This window comes from Stenella coeruleoalba, assembly GCF_951394435.1.
Source record: "Stenella coeruleoalba genome assembly, chromosome: 3".
Lineage (NCBI taxonomy): Eukaryota > Metazoa > Chordata > Mammalia > Artiodactyla > Delphinidae > Stenella > Stenella coeruleoalba.
Genome location: NC_137148.1, coordinates 160,280,830 through 160,297,413, shown reverse-complemented (window position 1 = coordinate 160,297,413; position 16,584 = coordinate 160,280,830). Strand labels below are relative to the sequence as shown.

The 16,584-nt window shown below is 48.1% G+C and overlaps 1 protein-coding gene across 1 annotated transcript; it reads right to left on the bottom strand.

Moving 5' to 3' along the window:
* Nucleotides 1-894: 894 nt before the first annotated feature.
* Nucleotides 895-9,197, bottom strand: TEKTL1 (tektin like 1; the record flags this gene model as incomplete). Its single annotated transcript, XM_079918873.1, has 7 exons — nt 895-1,166; nt 1,695-1,808; nt 1,897-1,992; nt 2,128-2,294; nt 2,682-2,880; nt 7,314-7,418; nt 8,628-9,197. The coding sequence occupies 7 exons, from the start codon at nt 9,195-9,197 to the stop codon at nt 918-920; spliced, it is 1,500 nt and encodes a 499-aa protein (XP_079774999.1). The 3' UTR covers nt 895-917.
* Nucleotides 9,198-16,584: the final 7,387 nt, after the last annotated feature.

Here is a 16,584-nt window from a genome sequence, read left to right as displayed (position 1 = left end):
GCAGTCAGGTGGGCTTCCTGTAGGAGACCACACTAGAGCTGCATCCAACAGGAAGATGCTGCCTGCACTTGATCAACTTGTGAGCTCCCTGAGAGCAGGGACCATGTAAGCCTTGCTCACTGCTGCCCTCTCAGCACCTGGTTCAGAACCTGGCACTTTATAGGGGCTTAATAAAGGATGCTGTGAATTTTGAAGTATCCCCTCCCCCGGGTAAATGGAGAAAAGGGCAATGGGAAGCAGGGAGGGCTCAATTCCACCTCTGCACTGGAGTTGCTTGGGGTCTGGGAATATAAACAACCTCCACTAGAGAGAGCTCCAGGGGAAGCTTCATCCCTGTGTGTGTGTGTGTTTTGTCAATAAAGGCAGACTCCGAGGTCTGCTTAGAGAGCAGGCTGTAGAGTTCGGTATTAAAATTCCATCTCTTCTCCTTACTAGCTGCATGACCTTGGGCATCTGCTTAACCTCACTGTGCTTCACCTTCCTTAACTGTAAAATGGGAAGAACAATTCACCTGCAGTTGAAGATATTTTATGTGCAGCCACTATTCTATAGGTCTTAAATGTATGAACTCCTCTATCCTTATGACAAGGCTTCGAGGTGAATGCTGCAATTCCACATTTTACAGGTTGGAGACACTGAGGCCAGAGAGCAACAGTGACTTGCCTAAGGCCACACAATCTGAAACCGGGGAGCCAGGATTTGAGCCCTAGAAATAGGGTGGCCAAATCCATTCTATTAACTTCCAGGATACACGACCTATAAAGTGTTATAGGGTAAGTGACCAGTAGGTGCCTAATAAGTGGTAATTATTAGGTTATTTTAAATTATAATTCTGCTAGAGGGAGTTTGGAGAGAGGTTGGGTCAGGAGAGAGGGAGGGCCGCTGGGCTGGGGCCGACTGGGGCTACGGTGCGCGTGTCACTTGCGGGCGACGCTGGACTCTGCGTGTGGTGGCGTGCGTGGGTCCCAGTCGTTGACCAGGCGCTGTGCCTGCTCATAGAACACGTGGGGGTGCCGCTGGCGGAGGCGCAAGCGCACCACGTTGTAGTCCACGTCCTGCCCGATCTTCTTGCAGTTGAAGCTCCAGGCGACGTTCTTGCGCATGGAGAGCAGCTCTTTCAGGTTCTCTTCCACATGCGCGATGCGGCGCTGCAGTTTGTCAGTGCCCTGGAGACAGGGAGGGGCCGTGTTGAGAAACAGGCGAGCCCCAGCGAGGCGCTATCTGGGATGCGAGGACACATCTGGGCCAGGTGTGCATGTGAAAGGACAACAGCTGAAGAGGGGAGGGGCCTCAGATGGGGGCACATCTGAGTCAGGTGTGTGTGTGAAAGGGCCTCGCCTGGGAAGGAGCACAGCCAGGAGGGGCGAGCCTCGAATGGGGTTGGGAGTTACACACCTGGGCCAGAATGTACTTGGAAAAGAACCTGTGACAGGGCGGGTATGAAGGAGGGGATGCACCTGCAGCTGCGGGGAGGAGCGGACCTTGGATAGAGGTGGAGCAGAGGTTGAGGGAACTTATTTGAGACAGGTGTGGGTATTGAAGAGCATCCTTCCGGTCAAGGAGTTGAAGGACTCACAGACCTGAGTGAGGGGGTCTTACCTGGGCTAAGTGTGCTTGAGAAACGAGTCTTACCAGGGCAGGGCCGCGCCTGGAGAGGGAGGGCAGACGCGGAAGGGGGATGGACAGGGGCTTACCTGGGCGAGGCGCGTGGCCTCCGGGAGTTGGGTGCCCACGTGTCTCTGATACATGCGAACCAGAGGTCTGTCCAGTTTCTCTCGAGTCTCCAGGTGACTTTTTGACAGAGGACCCTGCCGGAGTGTGGTGTGTAGAGCCGTGAGGCCCAGCCAACCTGACGCCCCCGGCCGCATCCCCGCAGACCCTTTTCCCAAACCGTACCTTGACGAGGCCGCGGGTGACGCACATCTCCTGGTTGAATTTCGTGCACCGGTGGATAGTTGCCCTCATTAGTCCTAAGGTCATGTTCAGTCTATCCTGGGTGGGTAGGAGCACAGGGAGAATCACCTCGGCCTCCTGTCCCCTCTCCTCCTGCGTCCCCCTTCTCCCTCCTCGGTGCTATAGCATCCTAGCCTCCAGCCGCCAACTCAGAGCAGCGCCGGCGGGGCCCACCTTCAGCTCCAAGGTCTCGCGCATTTTCTGCGCTAGCGAGGCGCACACGTGGTCGCTGATCTGCTGTAGCTGTTCTCGGATGTCCTCCTCGTTCTTTGCCATATCTAGCAAAGTGTCCTTGGACTCCATTAACAGTCGCTTGGCTTCGTACAGCGCCGTGGCGCACTCTGACGGAGTGGGGAGGAGGGATGTGTGTGGGGTGTCAGGGTCTCCTTTTCCCAACCCTGGCTTTCTGCGTCCCCCTCTCTATTCTCAGGTGGTGGTGGGCCCTGGGCAAGGGGGCTTTACTGATGAACTGGGAGAAAGTCCAGGGGAGGGGCCAATAGCGGGGTTAGTATGAGTAGCATCAGGGAGTGACTGAATGAGTTGGAGTGTGGGAAGCAGTAGTGCGCAGGGGAAAGAGCTAATCAAGAACGTGCGCTCTGCTGGAGACTGGCACCCCTCTCTCTTGGTCGTGGGGGGCAGTTACCCGGGGAAGGTGGCAGCCGAGAAGTGGGAGAGAGGTGAGTACCGAGGAAACCCACTATAGTGGACTCCTTTCTGTGGAGTTTTACCTGGGGTATAGGTGCCCACAGGGTCTGGAGGAGGGGTTTTCAGGCCCTGAGTGCGCGGGGTGGGAACTCGGGAGAGGGTCACCCAAGAGTGGCGGCCGGCCTGCTCCAGAATCTTGTCCAGCGGCTGGTTCATTAGCTCCGCAGCTTGGAGCCTCTCCTTACAGCAGAAGACCAGAGTGTCGCGGCAGGAGGCCAGGGTCTGGGAGTGAGGAAGGAGAGAGAAGCAGAGGTCAATTGTAAGCTGGGAGATTGGGGGAAGTGACTCGCGATCTCTCAGCTAGTGGCTGCAAAGTGTTTTGCCTCCAAATTGACTTTCTCCAGTTCTTGTTGCAGCCGGAAAGGAGCAACCCGTTTTCAAGTGGAAGCTCAGACGCGCAGTACTCTCAGCCTCTGTCCAGAAGCCTTCAGTGGTCCCCGGGTGGGGAGTAAGGAACAGTAGGGGCTGATGGCAGCTTTCCTGTTCCCAGTATTAGTTGCTTGGGTCCTGTGCCTGGCTCTGCTCTGGGAACCTGAGAAAGTCCCTCCCCCATCAATTTCCCCATCTGTGAAGTGGAGAGGTATTTAGCTGTACCTACACTTTGGTCTTCTTGTGCCATCCCTTCTCCTCAATTGCATTCAGGGCTTATCCCACCCCCATCCCTAGTCTCCAGGTCTCCCTTCCTCTTTTCTACTCAGTATGAAGCACCCTCAGCTGTCTTCAGAGTTCCTCTTTCCAGGCTCTACTGCATCTGGACCCCCATCCCTAGTCTCCAGGTCTCCCTTCCTCTTTTCTACTCAGTATGAAGCACCCTCAGCTGTCTTCAGAGTTCCTCTTTCCAGGCTCTACTGCATCTGGACCCCCATCCCTACCCAAATCCTACTGCCACTATTATAAAATATATTGCATTCCTTAGATATTTGTGATTATTTGAAAGTCATATTAAAACAGAAGACTTCATATATATATCCATATAAACACCACATTCATCAAAATGTAGAATATTTCCATCACCTCAGAAATTTCCTTGATGCCCTGTACCTCTTTCCCACTAAGGTGCCTAGTAGATTAGTGAAGGGCTCAGGAAACTACAGACTTTGGACTGGCCGTCCGGTTTTGTAAATAAAACTTCATTGGAACATTGCCGTGCTCATTCATGTACATATTGTTTCTGGCTGTTTCTGTGCTCCACTGGCCAAATTAAGTATAGATCTTTCTCGGGTTACGACGGGGTTACATCCCAGTAAACCCACTGTAAGTTGAAAATAGTATGTTGAAATGCATTTAATACACTTAACTTACCAAACATCATAGCTTAGCCTAACCTACCCTAAACGTACTCAGAACACTTACATTAGTCTACAGTTGGGCAAAATCATCTAACACAAGGCCTATTTTATAACAAAGTGTTGACTATTTCATGTTATTTATTGAATACTGTACTGAAAATGAAAAAAGAATGGTTGTATGGGCACAGAATGGCTATAAGTGTATCCATTGAATATTGCATGTAATTTATCGAATAATGTACTGAAAGTGAAAAACAGAACGGTTGTCTGGGTACAGAATGGCTATAAGGGTGTCAGTTATTTACCCAGTGGTTGACTGGGAGCTGTGGCTCACTGCTGCTGCCCGGCATCATGAGAGAGGATTGTACTGCGTGTTGCTAGCCGGGGAAAAGATAAAAATTCAAAATTTGAATTACAGTTTCTACTGAATGTGTATCACTTTTGCACCACCGTAAGTTGAATCATTGTAAGTTGGGGACCATCTGTAATTGTGACAGAGACTGTATTGCACACAAAGCTTAAACAATTTACTACCTGACTCTTTAAGAAAAAGCTTTTGAAATTTAGAACTTCATATAAATGGAATCATACAGTGTGTACTTTTTTTTTTTTTTTTTTTTTGCGGTACATGGGCCTCTCACTGTTGTGGCCCCTCCCTTTGCAGAGCCCAGGCTCCGGACGCGCAGGCTCAGCGGCCATGGCTCACGGGCCCAGCCACTCCGCGGCATGTGGGATCCTCCCGGACCGGGGCACGAACCCGTGCCCCCTGCATCGGCAGGCGGACTCTCAACCACCGCGCCACCAGGGAAGCCCTACAGTGTGTACTTTTAATGTCCAGCTTCTTTTGCTGAATATCATATCATTGAGATTCATCCATTTAGGTAAAAAAATGGATTTTAAAAGTCTTTCATTCACTAATGAATTCAAATATTCATTAAGCCCTTCCTGTATGCTGGGCAGTGTGCCAGGTGGCAGGGATACAGTGGGGAAAATGATCCGGTTCCTGACCAAAGGAAGTGAGAGGGTCAGCATGTGCAGATAAGATCGGATAGTGAGTGAATCAGAGAAATGGGGATTATCTGAAAGGGTGCATGGGATCAAAAGAGGTTTTTTTTATTGTGGTGAAATAGACATAGAAATTTGCCAAGGAAACCATTTTAAGTGTACAGTTCAGTGGCGTTAAGCATATTCACAATATGCAACCATCCCCACTGTCCATTTTCCGAACTTTTCACCATCCCAGATAGATCTGTATCCGTTAAAGGATAACCCCCCATTTGTTCACTGGTGAGAATGATCCAATAAAGAAAAAAATATTGATGATGCAGTAGAAGGGGAGAAGGTAGGTGTGGCAGGTAGATAGAATTATAGGACTGGCACAGGAAACATGAGCGAAGTTTTCTTCAGTGGTTTCCATGCATTGGGGTCATTCATTGAGAATGAAGAAAGAGCAGGGAGTTGGAGAGATCTGAAGGAAGAGAAGGTATGAAACAACTTGCACAGTGGGACAGCAAGCCTTCTAGAGACACATGATGAGATCTCTGGGAAAGCTCTGAGTGTCAGTTTGAGATCTGAGTTCATGATTTTAAGTTGAAACATGTCTATTTGGTGTGAGCATTTTTCTCCTGGGTTTGTATCTGTCTGTCTTTTCCCAACTCCCAATTTCCCTTTCTCTCTTGCAAGCCCTTCCCTAAGGGGGCCACAGGGTCTTCTCCCTTGTCTGTTTCAGACTTCCTTGAAGGATTTTTCAGGATCACCAGCTTTAAAGGAACATGACAGCGGCCTGGGGGTGCCGTAGGTTGAGTGCAGTTAAGGTTCAGCACCACGGACAGTAGGTGCACCAGCTCCTAAGTCCTTTCCCCCAACTCCGCTCTCCCAACCCTGGCCGCTCCCTTCTTTGAATGCCCCTATAATATGAACTCCTTGAGGGCAAGGCCAGTTCTGTACTGTGCACAACTTTGTCCCCAGTGCCAAGCACAGTGGTTGGGACACCAGGGTACTGGATTAATATTTGTCAAATGGAAGAGTCAAAAGTACACACAGGCTCCATGAAACATAAGTACTCTCCCATCTCCATTAGTGATCTCATAAGGAAATCCTTGTTGCAAGAGTGAAGGATTCAGTGAGAGACCATCTCTGGCTGGAGCTGACAGAGACGAGCACACAGTACAGTGTAAAGAGCTCAAGACGTCTGAGTTAAATCATGAGGAAGTTCTCCCACTTCTGGGTACATATCCAAAGGAAATGAGGACCTCGAAGAGAAACAGCTCCCATGTACATTTCAGCATGATTTACAACAGTCAAGACACAGAAACAATCTAAATGTCTGTTGACAGATGAATGGATAAAGAAAATGTGATATTATATAATATATAATACAGTAATATAATAATAGTAGTAATTACCAGTAATAACAATATTACTATATTATATTAATACTATTACTATACTAATAATATATAGCAATAATAATATATTAATAATAAATTATGTAGATATCAATATAGTATAGTATATAATAACATATAATATATAATGAAATATTATTCAGTCTTAAAAAAGAAGGAAATCTCGCCATTTGTGACATCATGGATGAGCCTGGAGGATATTATGCTACGTGAAATAAGCCAGATGCAGAAAGTCTCGCTTAGATGTGGAATCTAAAATAGTCACATTCAGAGAGGGAGAACGTAGAATGGTGGTTGGCAGGGGCTGAGGGGAGAGAGAAATGGGGAGATGTTGGTCCAGTTGTACAAAGTTTCAGTTACGCAAGATGATTAAGTTCTGGGGATCTAATGTAACTATAGTTAGCAATACTGTCTTTTATAATCGAAATTTGCTAAGTGTTCTCACCACACACACGAGGTGATTGTGGTGATTATTTCACAGTGTACACGTATATCAAATCCTCAATTTGTACATTTAAATATATACACAATTTAAATTTGTTAATTGTATCTTGCTAAAGCTGGAAAAAAAAAGACACCTGAGCTGAAACCACAGCCCTACCACTGGCTAGCTCCATGCCTTGGGTGAGGCCATGTCTTTCTGAGCCTCAGTTTCCCCATCTCTAAAGAGGGGATCATAGTTCTATTTCACAGGAGGATTTTAAAGACTTAATGACTGCACAGGGCTTGGCACAGAGGGGGATGTTCATTGCTATGTTGAGGCCCAACTCCATCTCTCAGAGCTCCAGTCTTTCCCTTTCATAAAGTGGAAATACAGTGAATGTCAGGTCAGGGTGGGGCGGGTGTGTGGGTTGAGGGATTTGCTGTTGCTACAGTCCCCAAGGTTAGAGCAGTTTGCCCATTAGGTGGCCAAGGGTCCCCCTCCAGCTCCCTTAAAGTGGCCCCAGGTATTCCCAACCTTGAGCAGGGCCTCTGATTTTTCCATATCTTCCTCCATCTTCCTCTTCATCTTCTTTAGTTCCTCTTTCTCCCAGGTAAGCATACTGTCAGCTTTGTCAGGGATCTGGAAAACAAGGAGAGAATCTTTCACACCTTTGGGAGAGGGCTGGAGGGAGAGTTCTCCTTCCAGAGTAGTAGAGGGTTTGCCAACCTCATAAACTCTGGCTTTGGGGAATGGAGCTGGGGGCACTCTCGCCTTTTGGGGATCTCACTCTCTGAGAAGGCTTTACCTTTTAGGGGGCTCTCACTTGGGGTAGGTCTTACCTTCTAGAGAGCGGGGCTGGGGGCTTCTCCCTTTTTATAGGTAGGAGCCCAGTGAGCTGGGATGGAAGTGACTTAACCTGGGGAAAGGTTATCACCACTTTCTGGGGCTGAGGGTCCCCCTTCCTTGGTGATGGTCTTATCTTCTCTCCCTGGCTAGAAGTGGAGGAGTCTCATCATAGGTTTGCCTTCTTGAGGTCTTACTATCTGGATCTGGGGGCTGGGACTAGGAATCCCACCCTGTGGGTGGGGTCTCATCTCTCCCCAGGGAGGCTGGAATAGTCTCCCCTTTTGGGGTGGGGGTCTGGGGTTTCACTTTAGGGGGAGGATTTCACCAGGGCTGGGACTAGGGGTCTCACCCTTTCCCCCTGGCTAGGGGCTTAAGTCTCAGGTGCAGGGGCTGGGAGTCCAAGGGTCTCAATCTTTACGCAAAATCTGCTCCTTTCCGCCTGGGTGAGGCCCCGGGAGGGGTTCTCACTCGCTGAGGCTGGTGGGGGACTTTGGTTAGGGTTTTAAAAATAAGCATTTTGAGGAGAGTTTCATCTGGGTTGGGACCAGGACATCACCCACTCTGCTCAGCTGGGGGCTTTGTGTGTGTTTTCAGTGGGATTGGGGCACTGAGGGTCTCATGCCTGTGGGAGGGTCTCACCCTCTGCGCCTAGGGACTGGGTGAGTGATTTCATGTCTGGGCTGGGGGTTGTAGATTTTACTCTTTGGGAAGGATTTCATCTAGTCTGACTCAAGGGTCCCACCTCTCCCTGGCTGGGAGACTGGGATAGATTCCCCCTCTGGGGCAAGGGGCCTGAGAATCTCATCTCTTTGGGTGGATCTCCGCCTCTGGCGCTGGGAACAAAGGCACCCCATCTTGGGGGTATTTTCTTGTGGTCTCACTCAATGGAGCTGGGCCGGGTTGGAGAGTTCTCTCTATAGGGTGGGTTTTGCCCAGGCTGAGAGCATCTGGGAGCGGAGGCCTCAGTCTTTGCGACTGAGCTGGGGGGAATGGTGGTCCCACCTTCTCAGACTTGGGCCGGTAGCCCCGCAGCTTGACGCTCTGCTGGTTAATAAGCAGGGCCTTGCGCACTTCGCTGAGCCTGTGGTCGGTAGCCTCCCGCTGGCGCTGCAGCAACCGCAGCTGCCCATTGATCTGGTGCTGGGCGCGGCTGAGGCGGGCGGCAGTGAGGCGCGCCCCACGAGCGTGCGCGTGCACCACCTCGGCCGTCTGCAGGGCCCGCGCGTCGCGGTGCATGGGCAGCGGCAGGCGCGCATGCCAGGCAGGCGGCTTCATCTTGCCCTTCCACAACGTAACGCCCTCACCCGGCGGTGGCTTCTCCATGGTGCTGCCACCTTTGAGCATCTCCACGCGGAAGCGCCAGGGCAGGATGTAGGCGGCCCGGCCGAGGTGGCGCGCCATGTGTGGGTCCCGCACGCTGTCCTTGGGTTGCCACATGGTCACCGCCTCTCGCCCACAGCGGTCGGTCAGCTGGTGCGCCTTCTGTGTCAAGGCCTTGGTCGCCTCGCGCCATGCTGGAGGCCCAACACGCGTGTCCTGGCTGTGCTCAACCGGGGGTATCAACACGGGCATGGTCCCTGATTGGGGTCCTCGCCTGGCCCGAGGTCCTCTCCAGGAGAGGCAGGGACCCCCAACGACACGCAACTCCTTCCTGGCCTGAAGAGTGAGTGAAGCAGAGGACCCATCACTATGACGACCGTGGCAACAGCGCAGGCAGAGTTCCAAAAGTGGGGGAGGGGAAAGGCTACAGGGAAGGGTTGGATGGACTCTGCTTTGGAGCCAGGCAGAGGTGGCTTGGAATCCTGGCTCTTTGAGAAAACCGACCTCATCTAGCCAGCCCCTCACTGTTGCTTCTTACCCTCCAGGAACACGGGCCTTCTTCCACCTCTGAGGACATGCTAAGGTCTTTCCCACTTCAAAGCTTTAGATTTCCTGTTCCTTCTGTGTAGTATACTCCTTTTCACCTCCTTCCCATGGCTGGCTCTTTTCCAGTCTTCAGAACCCAGCTTAAATATTACCATCTTTTGCGGAGCACAGGCTCCGGACGCGCAGGCTCAGCGGCCACGGCTCACGGGCGCAGCTGCTCCGTGGCACGTGGGATTTTCCCAGACCGGGGAACGAACCCGTGTCCCCGGCATCGGCAGGCGGACTCTCAACCACTGCGCCACCAGGGAAGCCTCAAATATTACCATCTTAAAGGAGTCTTTCCTTAGTGCAATATCTAAGCTCTACTCTCTCCCATCACTCAGGATTTTTAGTGCAAGCCACAGCAAAGGCAAAGATGGTTTCCCGATCAAAATCACAGCCAAAAAATACAAAGACACGTGGTGGCTCTTGAGGACGCCATGGCAACCACTGCAGAAATCTCAGCTGCTGGTTGGCTGTCCCTGGGAGCGGCACTGTTACTGCGACCAGCAACTGAGTCAGTTCTCTATAGTACCTGCTTTTTTGCCTCCTTAGTTCCCAGGGTCCAAGGTGGCTGCATCTAATTGCCTGAGCCTGTGTCGCATGATCATGCCTGAGCTACAAGGGAAGCTAGGAAAGTGACTCATGTCTGAACTTCCTGTTTCTATGGCGGAAGGAGGACTTTGTTTTCCACCCACCAAGAGTTACATGATGTATAATTCCTCCAACATAGGAAGCCTCTCAGAGTCTGGGGAAGAAAAAGAGACAGTTGCCCTCAATCTCTCCCCCATAATTCTCCGTCACATCACCTCGTTTGTTTCCTTCTAGCAGTGGCATCTTTATCTGGGCCATTCATAGGCATCTCAAACTCGACAGGTCCAAAACCACACTTCTGATTAATCTCCCTGGTCTTTTTCCTCTGCTAGTGTTCTTTGACTTGATAGTTAGCCCACCATCCACCCCAGTTGCTCGTGTTAAAATCTTAGGAAGCTTCCTGAATTTTTTTGTGTCCACATCCAATCCATCAGCAAGTTTTGCCTGTCCTACCTTCAAAACTTATCTCCGATATGATCTTTTTTTTCCTCCATTGCTACCAGCGGCATTGTCATTCTCATTCACACCATCATTTCTCACTCACCTGGTCTCCCTGTCTACCCCCTCCTCCCTTGCCTTCCCAAATTCATTCTCCACACTACAGTCAGCACTATGTTTTAAACTAGAGCACATCACTTTCTCCCTTAAAAACCCTTCAGTGAATCTCATAGTACTTAGAATAAAATCTGAGATCTTCACTCGAAAGTGTCACTTCCCCGAACTAACTCATCTTCTATCTTCCACCTCCAGGTCCACTCCACACTGTGCTGCAGTCTCTCTGGCCATTTTTGTGTTCCTCTAACATGTCATGCTAGTTCCTACCTCAGGGCCTTTGTACCTGCAGGTACCCTTTTGGCTGAATCTCTTTCTCTCAAGATTTTTGCCTGGCTGGCTTCTTGGTGTCCTTCAGGAAGGTCCCACCTCTAAGCCAGGTCTTCCTCAGCCCCCTTAGTCTTACAGTCTCTTTACATGGTGTCTTCATAACACTCCCTACTATCTGAAAATGTCTTATCCATTTATTTGCTTACTGAAAAATTTTTTTGTCTCCCCCACCTACCCTGGAAGAATCCAAGAGTCTCGAGAGCAGGAACCTTCGTCTCAGGTGCCCGGCACAGCTCAGGGCACATAACAGGTCCTCAGTACACATGGGATGAAGGAATGGATGGCCTCAATCACATGCTGTGATAATTTTACTTGCTTCTTTTTTTGAGATGAAAGTTTCATAAATAAAAATAACCATTTTGGGCTTCCCTGGTGGCGCAGTGGTTGAGAGTCCCCCTGCCGATGCAGGGGACACGGGTTCGTGCCCCGGTCCGGGAAGATCCCACATGCCGCGGAGCGGCTGGGCCCGTGAGCCATGGCCGCTGAGCCTGCGCACAGCGGGAGAGGCCACAACAGTGAGAGGCCTGTGCACCGCAAAAAAAAAAAAAAAAAATTAACCATTTTAAAGTGCACAATTCAGAGGCATTTAGTACATTCACGATGTTGTGCAACCACCGCTTCTACCAGGTTCTAAAACATTTTTATCATCCCCAAATAAAATCTTGTTCCCATTCCCCTCTCCCCTCAGCCCCTGGCAACCACTATCTACTTTCTATCTCTATGGATTTGCCAATTTCGTATATTTCATTTAAACTAATCATACACTGTGTGCCATTTTGTGTCTGGGGCCTCTTTCACTTAGTGTGATGTTTCTGAGGTTTGTCCAAGCTGTAGCATGTAACAGTACTTCATTCTTTTTCATGGCTGTATTCCATTATATTTATATATTGCAACTTTGTTTACTCATTGATTCATTGATGGACATTTTATGTATGTTTTACTTGTCTCCTTTGTCTACCTTCCCCATCAGACTGTGAGATTCATGAAGGCAGTGACCTTGCCTATTTTATATATCACTGAAACCCAGCACCCAGCACAGATGGTGGCTCATAGTAAGTACTCAATAAACATTTATTTAATGAATACATGAGTGAAGGAATGAATAAGTGTTTTCTTATTGAGTGAGAAACGCAAGGAAGAGAAAGGAACGAATGACCATGGCTTTGCAAAATCAAAGGATCATTTAGTAATGGGGAGGAATAAGATGGAAAACTGAAGGCTCCCAGGTCAGCCATGCTGGACACCCACCAGGAAGAAATGGGGGTAGGTAACCTTTGGTGATGGAGGCTTGTTTCAAGGATTCTCAGGAATGCAGGTTTAGTACACACATTAGCCCCTGGGCCCAGTGGTATCTGACTCAACAGATCTTCACTAGAGTCAGGATAGTACCATGGTCAAGATTCTGGAGTCAGATGACTTGGGTTCAAATTATGATTCTGACACCTACCATCTGTGTGACCTTGGGCAAGCCACCTGACTTCTCTGTGCTTCCGTTTCCTCATTTGTCAACTAGGATAATAGGATTGTGGCATGGATTAAATGAGTTAATATGAATGACGTGCTTAGCATGGTAATGGACACAGAGTAATCATTATGAAAGTGCTTACATTTCATTTTTGTTAATTGAATAAATAGATGAATGAGCTATTTTAATACCAGGCCATGCAGAGAGGGTTTCACAAAGAACCAGGGAGATAGCTCATTTGGGACAATATTCTGGACTCAACCATCCACCTTTGCTCTGTTCATTTAATGCTTCCATTTTCCTAACTGGAGGATTTCACTGGATTGGTTTGCTGCCTGGTGTATGGAGCACATCTATTGGGCAGTGTTTGTGCTGAGCTACCCGAGGGACACCTGAGTCAGACCTACATATGGAGGATTTTGGCTCCAAATTGGGTCTTTGGTGAAATTCATTAGGGCGATGGGTGAGGGTGTGGTTTGTCCCATTCTTGCTTTTAATTGGTTCTCCTCTTTCTTGCCAATATACTCCTAGTGTGTGTTACATCGTTTGAGCATTGAAATTGGTGCATACTACTGCCCATTGCTCAGTCTGCCAACTTCTCCTCATTTTCATCTTCCAACACAAGTTTGACTATATCAACTTCTAAAACTCACCTCCAGTTCCTGGCTTCGGTGGCCCGTTTTGGACACTTTTTTTTTCCTATCCTGACGCACATGCCCATATTTAGGAATAGGTGAACTATCTTCTGCACTGCTTTCAAAGTCTGCTGGTCAGAGCCTGAGTTGACAGGTGCTAGAGACTGAAAGTTTGTGTCCTTCCAAAACTCATATGTTAAATCCTAATACCCAATGTGATGGTATTTGGAGGTGGGGCTTTGGGGAGAGGATTAGATCATGAAGGTGGTGCCCTCATGAATGGGATTAGTGCCCTTTTAAAAGAGACCCCAGAGAGCTTCCTCACCCCTTCCACCATGTGAGAAGAAGCTGTCTATTAACCAGGAAGCTCTCACCAGACACAAAATCTGTCAGTACCTTGACCTTGAACTTCCCATCTTCCATAACTGTGAGAAATAAATGTCTGTTGTTTATAAGCCACCAGTCTGTTATACTGTTATAGCAACATGAACTCAATAAGACAGCAGGTGCCTGGAAGGAACCAGAGCAGGGATGGGGTTGGCTCTCAGTCTCCAAGAGATTGAACTATGTGTGGCTGAACAGAAATAATGAAGTTTAAAAAATGCTACAGAAACACTTATATACATGAGTTGAGGGCTGGGCAAATGTTTCACTACTCTCCAAGCCCAAATACCTTCTCAAGCTAACAGATAAATCTATTTTCATGATATGAAAATAATGTATGCACATTGTGTAAAACACAGAAAATATGATGAGGAGAATAAGAATCATCTGTAATTTTACCATCCAGAGATAACTGTTCTGAACATGTTTTGATTTCACTCTAGCCATTTCCTTATCTACCCCCCTCCATATATATAGTTACAGGTATATACATCTCCCTCCTCCCAACATACTAAAGCTCAAATATTTCTAACTCAGGCCAGTGGGGAATAATATTTGTAAAATTAGCTCTCTGATTTTTATAACGAAGAACGCTTTACAGAAATTCCTTTTTGTAGCCATCTTTTGTGGGACCACCTGTTCTATATAATGAGCCCTGCAAAGTGGGGAGCAGAATTCTGCCCTTGCATTGAATAGAGTGAAAATGCAGAATGTATGAAGGAGGACCTTCTAAAACTTCTGGCTTTTCTTTCCCTTTTCTTTTAATGTTACATGGAGATGCCCTTCACTCTGAAATCTTGGCAGGTAATTATCAGAAACCCTTTTTTAGGTTCCCCGATGTCTTCCCTTCTGGGGCACCAGGTTCTACTTTTAGCAGGTGCCCCCTTTCTCTTGGAGATAATCACATCAATTGGTCTCTTGTTCCAGGGGGATATGGCCTAGAATCAGTTTTGTCTTTGAGAAATGAGGTCGCTTTCCTGGGGGAGGTGTCAGGAGACTGTGGGAAGCCCCAGGCTGGGAGAGGAGGTTCTTCCTGGTTTTTCCTGGTCACCGCCTGCAGAGGTGGTGACCGTGCTGGTCAGTGAGGGATAAAGACTGGTCCGTATGTCTCTGGCCCCCATCAGTCCTCTGAAATGGACTAGGCAAAGGTTATCAATGTCCTCCTGCAACTGACCAATTCCTAGTTTCTTTTCCATCCCATTCAACTTGACCTCTAGGCAGTATTTGAAATTATCAACCACCTGTAACTTGAATATCCTCCCCTATACTCTTTCACACTCTTCCCTTTTGCCTTTAGTCTTGGTCCTTCACTGGCTGGTTGTCTGCCATCCACCCTCAAATACTGAGTGTTCTTTAGGTGAGTTAAGCAGTCTTGAAGATGGATCCTAGTGGTCCCCACCACTGATCTTCATGTCCTGTGTAATTCCCTCTTTTTGAGTGTGGGCTGAACCTAGTGACTCACTTCTAACCAATAGAATATAGTGAAAGTGATAGGATGCCCTTTCTGAGATTAGGTTATAAAGAATCATGGCTTCTGTCTTGCTCACTCTTTCAGAAAAGGAGAGGCCACATAGCAAGGAACTGAGGGAACTTCTGATTATCAGCCACTGAGGACGTAAGACTCTCAGTCCAATATTCGTGAAGAACTGAATTTTGCCAACGACGCCATGAGTAAGCTTGGAAGCATTTCCTACCCCTGTCTAGCCTTGAGACTAGATAGATGCCCTGGCTGACATCTTGTCTACAGCCTGCTGAGAGACCCTGAGCCAGAAGACCCAGCTAAACTCTTCCCAGATTCCTGACCCACAGAGACCCATGTAATAAATGTGTTGTTTTAAGTTTTATGCTGCTAAGTTTTGGGATAATTTGTTATGCAGCAATAGCTAGCTAATACATTAGATTTCCATTCTCCATTCACTTCTCATCCATCGCCTTCTCCCTGGAAAATCTCATCCACATTAGTGGATTTGGGTATCACTTATTTGGTTAGGATGACTGTGGCTTTAAGACCAATGGGTAGGTTTAGTGAGATGAGCCTCAAGTTTAGAATAGCATCCAAATTCCTTACCATGATCTACAGAATTCTAGTTCTTTACCATGTGGTCTACCTTTTCTTCCCCCTATCCCATCACTTTGTCCTTGGATCATGAATCCATGCTGGTGCTCAGACTCCTCAAACTTATTTAATCTCATGGTCTTTGTACTTGCTTTCCCCCTCTCTGGAATAATTCTTCCCTCTCTGGAATGTTTTTCACCTGCATTTTTATATGGTTTACTCCCTCTCATCTTTTAGGTCTCTGTCCAGGTATTACCTCCTAAAGGGCCTTTCCTTGACCATCTGAAGTATCACACTGCCATGTTGTACTGCATCTCTCCTACATCAGTTTGTGATTCTCTCAATTCCATCTCTAAATATCAGCTCCTTGACAGGGACCTCACCTGTCCTAGTCATCACTGAATCCCTGGTGCCTAACCCAGTTTCTGGCACAAAGCAGGTCCTTAATACTTACTTGTTGAATGACTGAATGATGATGGCCCTACCATGCTTGGACTTAATTCATGTGTGGACCAACCAAAGACTTTCTGCTGCTTCTGCCATGGACATTCCTGTTCTGGTTGCTCAACCTCCAAGCCTCCCTCTTATGAGGGAGCCCAAATTAGGTGGGAGGCAGGACAGATGAAGGGCCTTGCCCACTTTCATGGATTGAAGTGTGTCTTCCCCAAAAGATATGTTGAAGTTCAGACTCCTTGTACCTATGAATATGACCTTATTTGGAAATAGGGTCTTTGAAGATGTAATTAGTTAACATGAGTTTATACTGGAGTAGGGTGAGCTTTTAATCTAATGACTAGTGTCCTTGTAAGAAGACTATGTGAAGAGACAGAAACACAGACATGGAAGATGGCCATGTGAGCAAAGAGGCATGGACTTGAGTGATGCCTACAAGTCGAGGAATGCCAAGGATTGCTGGCAACCACTAGAAGCTCGAAGAGGCAAAGAAGGATCCTCCCCTAGAGCCTTTGGAGGGAGCATGACCCTGCCAACCCAGGGTCAAACCAGTTTGGTTTCAGAATTCTGGGCTCCAGGACTGTG